This window comes from Manacus candei, unplaced genomic scaffold (genome assembly GCF_025592945.1).
Source record: "Manacus candei isolate 608988 ecotype Guabito, Panama unplaced genomic scaffold, ASM2559294v1 h1tg000003l, whole genome shotgun sequence".
Taxonomy (NCBI): Eukaryota; Metazoa; Chordata; class Aves; order Passeriformes; family Pipridae; genus Manacus; species Manacus candei.
Window position 1 is genome coordinate 12492070 of NW_026138051.1, and position 13673 is coordinate 12505742.

Sequence of the window (13673 nt, forward strand, 5' to 3'; positions counted from 1 at the left end):
TCAGGAAGCCCTTGAAAACTTCTTAAGAGAAGCAGAAGTAGCAAAATTGGGTGCTGACAAAATAGCTAAACCCCTCTCTCATTACTTCAGGAAGGCATCCAACTTTGTTTATGGCTGGTGGATGGGAAAGGAAAGAAAGCAGGTTTCCTCCTTTTCAGTCATGGGTCTCACAATACTATGTTCCAGATATGGTGCTGAGCACCAAGGTCAGTTCCTACTGTCCTGTAGAGCAAGGTGATGAAGGGACAGGATGCCAAAAGCCAAGTGTCTGCTAGGAAGGCTCATTATGCCACTTGCTTTTTATCCTACCTTTATAGACAAATTACTGAAAATTACCTGCTGTGAGAATCCACAGAAGAACTGGTATAAAAATTGCGGTAAAATGAAGCAAAGGTTCTATGGAAACAAAACACAAATGATCAGCAGGGAAGCACTTGACTTCTCAATCTAAATCCAAGTAGTTTTTCCTGTTATCAGACATTTGTGTCTGATATTACAACATCAGACAAGGCAGGGCAGTTGTTCTACCAAGCACAAAACTAATCTAGTGAGCAGCTAGCATCTGCAGAAGACACTGGAAGAAAGTCATGCTCATATTCCCTTCTAAGCCCTGTTTTCAATGGACAGGCACATGGCAGACACAGCCTGTTCTAGGGAAGGAAAACAGAGCTACAGAATATCCTATTTTTTCCCTGATTATTATTTTATTCTATTCCCAAGAAATGCAATAGTATAAACAAAGAAATAAGCTACACCCCCCCCTTACCTTATAGAAGAAATACTGTACAAGGTGTGCTATTCTCACATAATATAAATGCCCATGTGCTAGTAGCAGTTTTCTTAAATGTTTAAACTTTGGCACAGCATAGTCGCTGTTTCTGGAAGCCTGCCGTCCTTCTTTGCCTTTTATACCTGGAGACAGAAGCATGGCAAGGAGTTAATCCCTAAGGGGCTGGAATCTGGATGCTACTCACTAGGTTTGCTCACATCACTCAGTGTCTCAAGGCGTGACAAAGGCTGTGTTTCCCTGAGCGTCCCAGGAGACCAAAATACTAACATGCTTGCCATGGTGTGGTTTTGGCTCCACAACACTCAGACCTGCCTCTGGAGTTTTTCAGCTATATTTAGGCTGCTGTCTGATTTCCTGTGTAAGAGCATGGTGAAGAGTATCTAAGTAGATCTGATAAAAGATAAGGAACTGGTTTCCCCACGGGCTCGCCCACATCTCACACAGCAGAGTCATTTCACTGCAGATGCTCAGCCTCCTGAGACATCCCCACAGAGAAGGGCTAAGGACACACAGGGTTTTTTCACTCAAAAGCCACAGTCAAACAAACTGCACTGGACCCTATTCATTAGAGGGCACCACAGCATTTCCAACAGCCCCAATTAAAGAGCCTGCCCTTTCTCTTCCACTGATGCTTCTTTAGTGGTATTACAAAAATCTCATTTATCTCTGACACCAACCAGCAGACAGAAGGGTAGTTTCCAGCCTCGCATGAGTTGTATGGACAGCACAGACACAACATAACTGGGCATCAGCCCCTGGGAAAAACGTGCAGGTCCCCAGTGCTAAGTTACTGAGTTACTGTGACCAGTTAATGCTAAAGTCTGATACTTCCATGGCACTGACTTTGCAACAACTCCCATTAATCACCCACCAGTTTGCTGCCTGTACCTTTGTTTTCTGAGCCCCAAGCAACCCTTACCACTACAAATTTGGCCATAGAGTTTTTGAACATAATCTGCAGCACAACACTGATGAAGAGAATGGTACTATTACAGCTGAGCAGCACATGATGATCTCATCTCTCTCTCATTTTACAGTGGAGGTGGTAAAACATTGGCACAAGTTGTCCAAAGAGGTGGTGGATGCCCCATTCCTGGGAAGATTCAAGGTCAGGTTGGACAGGACTGAGCAACTTGAACTGGTGAAGATGCCCCTGGTCACTACAGGGGTTGGACTAGATGGCCTTTAAAGGTCCCTTCCAACCCAAACTATTCTATGATCTCAAGCACTGATCTGGAGTCAAGCCCTGGCTCCAAAGAAAGCAACAGCAGAATTTCCACATTTTTCAGTAGGATAAGTTTAGCCATGTGCAATCAGAAACACTGACTGCACCTCAATAGTGAACCCCTACAAGAGCAGACAGGTCTTGGGTATGAGATGTGTGTTATCAGGAGGGCTTACCTATTCCAACATGTGCTTCCAAAATCATACTAACATCATTTGCACCATCCCCTATGGAGAGGGTTATCGGGCTTCCTTTTGTGTTCTTCACCATTCGCACAATCTAAAATATTTAAAAAAAGGACAGCAGCAGAACCCAAAATTCAGTTAAAAAGCCTCCAGAGATCTTCCCACCATCCCACTTGCAAAAAAGCCCCCCGCCAAGAAAAGCAACCAGGCTTCTACAGCAGCAATATATTACCTGGAGAGTTCAGGTTAATAAAACCCTCGTTCAGAGTTCAGGTTAATAAAAATAAAAAAAGGGGAAGTAACCCCTTGTTAATTTCTTTGCAGTCACAATTAGAGCAAAAGCCCAGATCCAGCTGCACAGGGCTGAAGGACAGTATTTAAAAACAAACCCAAGCAGCAGCATCCTGCTCTTCCCCTCTGCCAGACCCTGCTGTCCCAAAGGTGGGACCTCTCACGTGTCTCAGGGTGCAGAAACACACCACTTATCAGGCTGGGACATCCATCATCTACTGTCATGAGGAAGTTATGGACTTTATCTGACAAATTCAGAAAGGAAAAATAAGAGCAAACAGGGGGTTTGTTTATTTCTAATTGCCCTGGGTTAGTGGCTTCCTGTGAGCATATTAAACAAAGGGTCTGCATTCAGATTTGAAAGAATGGTGCGTTTTCATCACGCTCTGAAGCTCAGACAAGGCTTATACACAGCCTGGAGAAGTCCTGGTTGATTAAGATGATCAGGTCAAGTCCCAGCTGATGAATTCAAAGTGCGTCACATCATCTAATGACGGGCTTCAGTCAGTTAGGAGTAAATACCTGTGCTTTCTGCAAAGGAGCCATCCGGCAGCAGAGGACTGCAGTGCACTTCAAGCAGATTTGTAGAAATATGTTTTTGTAATTGCTAGAACCAGAGTCCTGAGAAGGGTTGAGTATCAGCGACAGCGTCGAGCCATCTATAATCAGTCCGTACTCTTGACTCAACGTCCAGCTTCTGGGGCACAACAAGGAACACGTTTGAAACAAAATCAGACTAAGAAGTCAATCTAGTTGCTTGTATCATCTTAGTGAAAAAGAAATTGCTTTTGTATTAATCTTCTTTTCATCCATTCTTGAGGGCTTAGCAATCTTAAAAAGCTTGGATTTAACATGCACTCTCTTCTCTAAAGGAACTGTGTATGTAATTTCAAAAGTAACTAATATTAGAGATGATGAGCAAAGCAAAGGAGCCAGTTCCAGTGTCTGCAAGTAGCCAGTCCCCAGGGCCACAAGGTCCTATTTCTCTATCAAATTTGCATCTGAAATTCACTATGGCTGAGTCCTCTTGCTCACTTACCTCTTCAGGCCTCCCCGGGTTTTGGGAACATCCTGAATCAGCTTTTTATGGTACTCCATCAGCAGCTCATGGAGCCGATCCTCCTTCCTTTCACTCTCACCCACAGTCCTTGCTGTTAGCTCCAGCAGCTCAGTGCTGGTCTGGAAGAGCCTGCAGGCGTAGCAGGTGGATTTGGCAGTTTCCATCTTGTCTCCTGTCAGCACCCAAACCTTCATGCCAGCTGCGTGCAGAGCTTCGATCGTCTCTGCCAACTGCTCCTGCAGCCTGCAAGCACAAGGGAAACATCACTCCTCAGGTTGGCCTGCACCTAATCCACATAACCCTGATTCCAAGTTAGGAAATACCAGCTCAAGAGAATTGATTTTGCCCATGCTGGGGAGATCACTGCCACAGGAATAAGGATTAGAAATCAGCAATCCCAAGTTTTTGTCTGCAGGCAAAAAGAGAAATCACTGTGTTTTACTCTTGACTCTTAGGTCTCACAGTAAGAGTTTAATTCACACTTGCAGTTACTATAACTGCATGTGGAACTGAATTTGTTTTGATGTGCAAATTAATGCTGTGTGCTTAATTCACACTCTAGAAGTACAAGTATTTTTGTAGTTTTATTAATAAATCCCAATTTATACTACACCAGCCAATTTTAGCAACTAGGGCACTGTGAAATGGGCTGTGCCATGGTGTAATTCATTGCCCTGGACACTGCTAGCATCTGCCTGGCTGCTCAGTTCCACCACAGCGAGTCAGGGCCACAATGCAACATCACAGAGACACCACAGGTACTACAGTGCTGGTGGTGGGGTCACCTCTTTACCTGTCTTCTACAGCAGTAGCCCCAATCAGGTGCATGTCTGCTTCTGTGTCGTCAAAAACCTTGGCCATCTTCTCCTCCCTGTCCTGCAGAGCCATCTTAGCTTCATTGAGCTGTCTGTCAATTTTGTCATACTCCTTTTGAGTTAATTCTTTGAAGGCCACGCAGAGCGTTCGATAGCCATCCTGGCGTGGGAAGGGAAAGAAAACAAAGTGGACAAGTGCCCTAAAACTAGATTCTCTACAGCTCCTCACTTTAGGGTTAATGCTTTTGTCCACCGTCAGTGCTTCTGGCAGTACTGACCCTGAGGGCAAGGACAATTTGCTGGCTTGAGTCAAAAGAGAGATTTTCTCAGTGTTTATACAGTAACTTCATCCCCACAGACTAATCGTGGTTCTACTTATCATGTGCAGGGCATAGGGCAGAGAGAAATTAAGAGAAGGACCAGAGCTGAGAGCGTGCACCCGGCAGGGAGAGCAGGGACCAGGTGCCACCACGACTGGGACCAGGCACTTCTCCCACTGGACTAAACAGCCTGTTGTTGTTACTTCTATTTTTAACTTGCCTGGGAGATGCTTGGACACAACTGTGATGGAGACCATATAAGTATATCAAATAAAGGTGGAAGCCAACGAAACAGAAAAGGAAAGAAGCCTAGCATCAAAACAATGTGAAGTGACACTCAGATTTTCAACACTTCCCTCCAAGGCAAGGTCACATCCCTATTTTTGGAATAAAGCTTTCCTGATCCCAGGAGCCAGCCAAATTCCATCCGTGTGCTCACCATAGCATTGCGGTCCACATGGACTTTTGTTTGTTGGATTTCTTCTTGCTGCACCCTTGGAAAAATAGAGGAGTCTGCTCCTTTACAGAAGAGAAGCAACTTTCCTATAAGGAAATTATAAATAGTTTATAGCATTCGTAAGCTGTAGAAAAATTTAACAACGTCAATAGTGAGCAAGTGATGCTGAGGGAGGAAATCTGGCAGGACTAAAGAAGGAACTGCTAGAAGCCCAGTTGACTACCAAAAGTGGCCTTACACTAGCCTGTGTAAAATCTTGTTTGACCCCAAGCTGGGACATCAGGTGTCCCTACCTGCTTCTAAGCAACCTTCCTGTAGCAGGCTGGACAAAGCAGTTTATTTTTTCCTATTTAGAAGCCTTGGTAACCTTACCAGGGAGGGTAAAACCAGCATCCCATACCTTACAGGACTGACACTCGAGAAGGATGGCGACCTCTGAATTTTTGTCTGTTATCCCCATGAAACCCCATCCCACTCAGGGGACATTCTCACATCTCTCTCTCTGTACTTGTTCCAGCCTGGAACAAGGCAGGCAGGAAGCTCTCCATGGGTCACTGTTCCCTCCCCTGATCTGGTGCTGGGTCCCAAATGGCTGCTACAGAGGAAAATTAACTCTATCCCAACCAGAACTGACACAGAATTTAGTTAGATCAGCTTAGAAAACTAAAAGCTCAGTCTCTCTAGATTACAGGAATAAGAAGAATGTGTTTTATATCCGTGCACATACATATGAGAGTCCAAAAATGCACTTGGATTGTACCTGTGGTGGTTCTCACAATGACACTCATACGGCGACGGACAGGGTCAAAGTTCAACACGTGGAGAAGTTGGTACCTTAAAAAAAAAAAAAAAAAGCTTTGACTCAGTAAAAGAAAACCAGAAAAATAACTATTTGAGACAGAAAATCACTAACAATGAGTTGCAGAAATCAATACACTCTACAAGAGGCATCACCCGCTGGGGAATGTACTTTTTATAGCTACTGCACAAGAAAATGGAGAAAAAAACCTGAACTCCAGTAGTGCTCTGGGCATAGGGTTGAGGGTGTGGGTGCCACCACTGTGCCAAGTCCCCAGGGTGGGCAGAGGCTCAGCAGTGGTAGAACCACATGGCACAGGCAGCAACACTGACTCTGCCAATTAAGTAAGAAGTTTCACCGCAAAGGAAGTAAGAAGTGAAACTTGCTTGTGAAGGCAAGTTCTCAGGGAGCACTGGGATTAGGTCAGTGACTCTCAGGTATCCACCAAGCTGTGAGCACAGGGTAAAATCTAACTATTTTCAGCTTGGGAGGGGAAAAAAGGTTACAGGGAAGGGAGACGTATCATATATTTAGGCTTACAGTATCCTGCTGTGAGACCCAGCCACTGTCCATAAGGTCAGCAGCCACCCAGTGAATACCAGGAGCCATCTGCATGGCTGGGCACGGGTGAAGGATACACGCAAAGGTCTGCAGGCACTTAAGGGACCTGAATTTAGACATCAGTAAACCACCCGTGGATTTCTGTAAGTGAGCCTTTCAGCCTGCACCTCGCTGTGCTGTGCTTTGTAAAGAGGACAGGACTTTTCAGGCAGGTCAGCGTGGCCTGACAGCCCTCAAGGAACAATAGCTTTGACCTTGCCAGGTTGACCAAACTCGCTTAAGCCGTCTGGGAGCGGCGCAGGAGAGCAGCCTTGTTCCTCGGCAGCCCCAGCAGCACTTACATCTCAGTTTCATTCTTTTGGTTTCGTATTTTCATGAAATCGTTTTCAAGTCCTAGAAAAGTGAAACCATACCTGTCAATAAACAAAAGGACAGAACAACATTGAAAACACCCATTGGCACGTATTATGCATTAAAAATGTTCTCGTTTTGCCTTCTGAACTGCAGAGGAGAGTAAAGAAGTCAGTGAGCCCGAGCTAAAGAGCATGGCTGGATGTTTGCTTACTGCATACACAGCCTGCTATGATGTTCTGGCACTGCTCCCATCACCTGGAGAGCTTGGGCACTGGAGCACAGAGACATCAAGAGCCTCTGGACATGGTCCACTGGGTCTCTGGCAGATTTACAAGCCATGAGCAAGTATATACAGCTGCAACAGTCTCATCTAAAACCTAGGGCCTGGCAATAGCATCGAATCCCTGAATGGTTTGGGTTGGAGAGTATCTTACAGATCATCTAGTCCCAACCCTCTGTTCACTAGTCCAGGCTGCTCAAAGCCCCATCCAGTCTGGCCTTGAGCATCTCTGGCAGGACACAAATGTGGGGTTGACAAAAGTAACCCACCCTATGGTTTGCCACTGCACACCAAGGAAACAATTTCGCTGCAATATGCAAATGGTCTCTGTTTCTTGGGGATTAAACTACAAGGTCATGAGGGCTCCAGCGAAGGAGGGAATTGAAAACCCAACATCTTCAAATTCTTACTTTTCTGCGCCTTTCACCAAAGCGATTTCATCTGGGGAAGAGGAGATGTAGGTGTATTTGCGCTCTGGGTGTCCTATCAGCCCATCCACCTGGTCTGCTTCCTTGATCTGAACCGTGTGGCACAGGCAGAGGGCCCGCAGGAACAGCTCCTCGCGGCTCTAGGCAGAAATGAGGTAGGGCTTGTAACCAGTCCACCTTGCAGTACTTGGTTGTGATTTTTGTGTACACATATTTAAAAACCAAAAAACTCCAAACCCTACACTCCCTCCCAGTTTCCGCTGTGTTCACCCAGCCAGGAGCTGACCACTAAACCCTAACAGCCACCAATATGCATGCTTCTTACCTTTTCTGCCTTGCCATAGTATTTTGGGAGTCCATCAGTCTGAGAGAAGCCATCCACCTCTGACATGCAGTCTTTGTACTTGTGCCCATCAATGCAGCACTCGATGAACTCCATGCTGTTCTCTGTCAGGGTACCAGTTTTGTCCGTGAAGACATACTCCACCTGGAAGCAAGCAGGCAGGCTGCCTCACTGCACCTCCAGCCCCAGCTGTTGGGGAAGGAGCCAAGCCAGAAAAAGAGGCCAGGGCATTTCACTGCATCTGTGCCAGTGCTGGAGAGTAGTACTTTGCTGCTATCCTAACCTGACCCTGCAGAAAAGGTGCAGGTGCCCCATTTCATCACTGTGTAGTTCTTCTACTTTGCTCCTTAGAGCAGCTGCTTTGTTTTTCAGCCTGTTTCATGGGTGGCAGCAGGCAGCTTCTGAAGATTTAAAAATCTGGTTCCAGGCTCTTCACTTTCCCCTCATCCTCTTTCTTGGGTACTTTGCTATAGCTCCTTGTGCTTATAGAACTGCTACTGCAGGTCTACTGCCTCCTTTGGGGGATTTTCATCTTGGTGCTGTGTTTCAATTAGTTAATTGCTACTTCAAATGTATTTTTACTGTTTTTTAAAGCAAAATTAAAAGCAGGAAGCACTACACATGCCCTCCATTCAGTCTCCTGGTGCAGATAAGAAAGGGAAGCCTAAGCTGCCTAGGTGCCCCAGCAGCAGAGCAGCTGCAAATGCTCTGCATGCCCAGGGAGATGACTGGGCAGACATTTTCATTAATCCTCAAAGAGACAGAGGATTTTTAATTTTTAATTGAAGCAGTGAAAGCAAACCACCCTGACACGCAGAGTGCTGCGCCTGATATTCCCCAATATGGAAACAATTGGCGTGACCCAATTCCTGCTCTTTCATGCACTATTTATATCCTTATCTGTTTCGCAGAGCGAGGGGGAATCACATTAAATGGAAAGTGCCACCAAAGCGGGTGAAGCTCTGCCCTGAGGGGACCACGACAAGGGTTCCTAGCAGGGGGGACATTTTCACCCACGCTTTCATCCAAGCAGATGCAAACAGAGCGTGTTCTGACCTGCCCGAGCTCTTCGTTCAGGTCTGAGGTGTTCACCAACGCTCCCTCTTTTATTTCTTCGTCGTACATCTCCTTGTCCCAAGAGATGAAGAAGGAGCCCAAGAACTTCTGCATCTCTACTGTAACATACATGGAGACTGGGATAATAAAATTGAAGAGAACCATAAATGACAGGAAGTCCGTGAACATCCGCAAGACCTACAAAGGAAAGAGAAGATGTAGTCTGTGTCCATCAGGAGTAACTCAAGGCCAGTTTACAGCAACACCTCGGGGATTTTAGATAGCTTTTCTTCTAAGGTTAAACAGAAAAAAACCAACCCAAAAGTGAACATAGCTAAGATAAAGGGCTAAATCCCATTTTCCTTTGACACAAAAATAAAAGAAAGCTCCATGGTGACCAAAACAATGTTTTATCCAAGCATATTCCTCTTAACAGAATACTGCTGCAGGCCCATCCCGATCCCAAGTAACTGAAAACAAGGAGCAGGTGTCTTGAGACTAGTCAAGTTATGGCAAGGGTACAACTGATTCAGTGACATCTCTGTAAGTCCTGCTCAATAATCCATCAAATAACAGATCTCTACACACTTGCACTCTTCTCTTTCAGGCTTGACTGCCCACGTCTCGGCAAGTTTAAGAAACTGGTTGATGTGGCCTCAATTTAAGTTTACCTATTCAAAGCTGAAAGATAGCTCCAGTTCAGATAAGGACCCAGATTAAATCAGCTGCACTTCTATATTATATAGTATTTATTTATGCCTTGCCCTGGTCCACAGAAATATCACTGTGCACAAGCACGAAAGAGGCAGGAAAGAAACAGAGACAGCAGGACAGACCAAAGGAAACAACAGCACTTTCTGCAGGCAAACAGGACTCACAGGGCTGGCAGCAGGCACCACAATTAAATAAAACCGTCAGAATAGGTAAAGCTGGAGGAGGTGCTGAAATACAAATCCACTTACCTTGAATGTCTCTCTCTCTTTTTTAGTCTTTTCATTGTACCAAGGCTCATCATTAAATGGATTACTCTGCCAGACGTATTTCAGAGTCGTGCACACAGTGGCCTTGCTCAATAGGATGCACAAATACACTATCAAGAAAGCGTTGATAGATCTGAAAAACAGTTTTCTTTTTTCAATTCTTGCAGCTATTTTTACACAGAAAACTGTGTAAATAAGCAGGAACAAGACTTCCTTACTTTTAAGAAAGGAAATACAGAACAAGTGCTTTTGACACTGCTGATATTCAGGGTCAGGTTCATTTATTTTAACATCTCTTAATTTTGTTTTTAAATTAAAAAAATACTAAATTATGCTGCTTCTTGCAAGATACGCTTTATCAAATACCCAGATTTTCCTATGCAATCAGAGAGCATCTGAAACAAAAAGCAGTAGATTAGGGGATTATGTCTGTACAAGTCATCCATTAAAAACAAAAACAAACCCAACAACTCTTACTGATTTTTTCTGGAATATTAATACTCACTTTTCCACTGCAGACCGTTTCTGAGATTTCCCTTGGTAGTTCAGAGCCATTTTCGTCTCCATTCCAGTATAAACTGCAACTCCTGCAGGGTATCAAAGCAGGGCTCATAAGGGATTTGCAGCCCCAGAGGGACCCAGCTGGCACTTGACCATAAGGGGCATCGGTGTTTACATCAAACTCAAATCCCAGCTGAAGGAAGAGGCATTACCCAAGGACTGTTCAACTACAGAAACCTCTGAGGCTGCCAAGTAATGCAACTGCATGTATCCCAGAGGACTGAGCAGGAGCCTATGGATCACATACAGTCAGAAAAACCATCAGTCTTCCATAACAGCCGTCGCCCTAAATCATCAGTGTCTGGAACTCTGCTCCTAGCACATTTCCAGCAAAGGATTTGGGAACGACTCCTTGCTCACTGTATCTCGGGCAAAAAGAAAAGCTTGCTCTGGTGTATAAATACAACCTGCACAGCCTGGCAGCAACTGTAGACACAACCACTGTCTCCTAATTTCACCCTGTCCACTTTGCAATCAGCTTGCATGCCAAACATAGCTTTTTAGCCCAGGCAGACAGGTTGTAGAGAAGTATTTTCCCTCTCCAAATTTAGTAATGAACATCTACATTTTTCATCGTTTATCAAAACTATTTAAATGAATAAGTAATAAAAACTGTTCACCATAAATCTTCTTGGTATTTTTGAGGGTAGCACCTTTCAGCAACAGGTTTTCAGGACCCAAAGACCTAAACATAAAAGAAATTATAATATTACATTACTCAAACTACTTTATAATTTAGACTCAGAGACAGATTATAAAGCTAAACAGATGCTCTTTAGATTTGAGTACATGATTTGTACATAAAATTGGGCCTTGCTTGAGTTTTTTTTTTTCTCTTTATATACTTACATTTCCATTTCATCTTACACAGACTATCCCTGATGCTCAAAGTCCCACATTTATTGGGGGATTATCAGTAAGGCTTTTGAGGAATAAGTGCAAAATGTTCAGATCTCGTATGTTCCAGTACTTAGATGAAAATCCGATTTTAAAAGCATCAAAGCACAGTCAATCAATGGCACCATCAAAGCTGGTGGTCCCATTTATGTTTTTATTTCTCTCTGAAATCCCCAATGACACTCTGTTGACCCCCATCCATGACCCTCTCTTGCTTCCAGGGTATGAGTAGATCCATCACAGCACAATAGACATCCAGCATGCTCCAGTGACAGTTGACTTTTTTTGATGGCTTATGAACATTATTTGCTCATTTTTTTCCCCTGAAACGCTCCGATTGATGTTTAAGTTTTTGCTTTCCTTTGAAAGAAAATATTTTGTGATTGTCTGGTAAGTTTCCCATCAGCAGGGCAGGACATTACCAGGTGGCCCTGCACTGCTTCCCCAAGAGGGGCTCAAATGAGTAACAGGATGGCAGAAGGGAGGTCTCCTTTTATAATGAAATCTTTGGAATGGTTAAAGAAAAAAAACATTCCCAAATGATGGCAGCACAAGTTCAGATCCTTGAAATTTTATGTAGATGCCCAACCCCTCTGAAGAGGGCCAGCAGATGGCTTTAAGACCAACCTGGCTACAGGCTCCTGGTTACTTCTGTAGATGATAATTCTTCCAACAAATCTGTAATAAAAATATGAGAAAATTCTATTACAAACATCTTATAGATACTACAAACATTCTAAGAAAAATCACTGACAGGAGATGGAAGCAAACACAAAAATGAGTGCATTTGAGAGTTTAACATTTCAGAGGGGTGGCTGCACTCAAGACAAGGAGAAACCACACACCCCCAGGGCCAGGGGTGTCCCTACATGCCCCAGCACATCCCCATTACAGACTGCAACACACTCCAGCAAACCTCCTTCAAAGGATTTGACCACAAAGACCCCTTACTCCTGGAAGTCATTTGGCCCAATGTATTTCACCTGGGAGGTAGAGTGGCTAAGATAATCACATGGACCATTACTACAGCTGAGCTGACAAAAAGAAAGCTCATTACACCACGGCAAGTGCTGCATGACAGAGGTTTTCCTGCAAAGACACTCAGCCTTGAAGAATTGTAGTGTTGACTTTGCCATCCTCATTTGGAAGAAGCCTAGAAGCTTATCACTGCCTTAAGAAACCTTTTCATCTCAAACTAAAAGAAGATGGCCTTTGCTTTGCTGAACTGTAACTTAGCAGATCTCCCGAATGACGGTGCTGAGGTGTCTGCAGGACATTGGGCAGGATAGACAGGGAGGGATGTAGGAGGGGCAGGGAGGGATGCAGGAGGGGCAGGGAGGGATGCAGGAGGGGCAGGGAGGGATGCAGGAGGGGCAGACTCACTTGTAGAGGTCAGGCTGTGGCTGTTCACACTCGATGGTGGCAGTGAGGGTGTCGATGGCTTCATCTGTACAGAGCACGGTGGTATCCCGCACTGCGTAGTGAGTCTGGGCAGAGGAGAACAGGCAGTGTCACCACAAGCCCCCAGCAACAACCCCATCCCCAAGTTTTACACTCTGTTACTTAAAATGTCACCATGCACAGGCTTGTTAGCACCAGCAGTTCACCCAAGCCCTCACCATGCTCTCACAAAGCAGCTGAAGCATCTCTCAGTGAAAGAATGAAGTCACTAAAGTTTAAGAAAAACCATAGTGGCAAGGAGCTGCTGAATATCTCCCAGTAAGACATCTACCAAAAGCAGAACATCTTTGGTTGTTCCCTAGGAACCTGTCCTGGTTGAGGTGGGGGGAGGATGCAGGTGACCCCTGAAGAAGGGGCTCCCGGGGACCACCTGCCCTGGCTCCTGATGGTAACTAGACACCAGCTCCAGCACCCAGGGATCAGGCAGAGCACAGGCAGACTCCAAGCTATTTTTAGCAGCTGCTGCTGCAAAGGTTCATCTCTCATAATTAACTGGAAAGCCCACAGAGGATCTGCTCGCTGCCTTTCAGGCTCTATTTATAGGAGCTACTCAGAGCTCCAAGTCACGGCGGGCTGCACGGCACGCTGCCTCCATCCATCTTCATAAACAAATTCATTAAAAAGCTTCCTCCACTCCTTACGTTTGCGTCCCCCTCCTTGTGCATCCCAGGGAGCACCATTACATTACACACACTGTAGTCATGGCTTCATAAATAGCCACCTTCGTGCCGTTTTGGTGACCTGCCTGGCTGCTCGTATCGAAAGCAGACACACAAACACACACCCCCCTCCAGTATAAATCACAGCTTT

General features: G+C 45.0%; 1 protein-coding gene across 5 annotated transcripts in view; it reads right to left on the reverse strand.

The window, feature by feature from the left end:
- The window catches only part of ATP11C (ATPase phospholipid transporting 11C), a 53639-nt gene that overhangs the window by 13769 nt on the left and 26197 nt on the right, over nucleotides 1-13673 (reverse strand). For all 5 annotated transcript variants that reach the window (XM_051783561.1, XM_051783574.1, XM_051783569.1 and 2 more), the window contains exons 7-23: nucleotides 12786-12889; nucleotides 12030-12080; nucleotides 11126-11190; nucleotides 10450-10531; nucleotides 9927-10077; nucleotides 8965-9162; nucleotides 7891-8052; nucleotides 7548-7705; nucleotides 6845-6916; nucleotides 5904-5977; nucleotides 5126-5229; nucleotides 4345-4526; nucleotides 3531-3794; nucleotides 3014-3188; nucleotides 2192-2294; nucleotides 767-912; nucleotides 337-396 (exon numbers count right to left, since the gene is read on the reverse strand). In XM_051783561.1, the coding sequence (XP_051639521.1) occupies nucleotides 337-396; nucleotides 767-912; nucleotides 2192-2294; nucleotides 3014-3188; nucleotides 3531-3794; nucleotides 4345-4526; nucleotides 5126-5229; nucleotides 5904-5977; nucleotides 6845-6916; nucleotides 7548-7705; nucleotides 7891-8052; nucleotides 8965-9162; nucleotides 9927-10077; nucleotides 10450-10531; nucleotides 11126-11190; nucleotides 12030-12080; nucleotides 12786-12889 (2151 nt within the window). The remainder of the gene's footprint in view (nucleotides 1-336; nucleotides 397-766; nucleotides 913-2191; nucleotides 2295-3013; nucleotides 3189-3530; nucleotides 3795-4344; nucleotides 4527-5125; nucleotides 5230-5903; nucleotides 5978-6844; nucleotides 6917-7547; nucleotides 7706-7890; nucleotides 8053-8964; nucleotides 9163-9926; nucleotides 10078-10449; nucleotides 10532-11125; nucleotides 11191-12029; nucleotides 12081-12785; nucleotides 12890-13673) is intronic.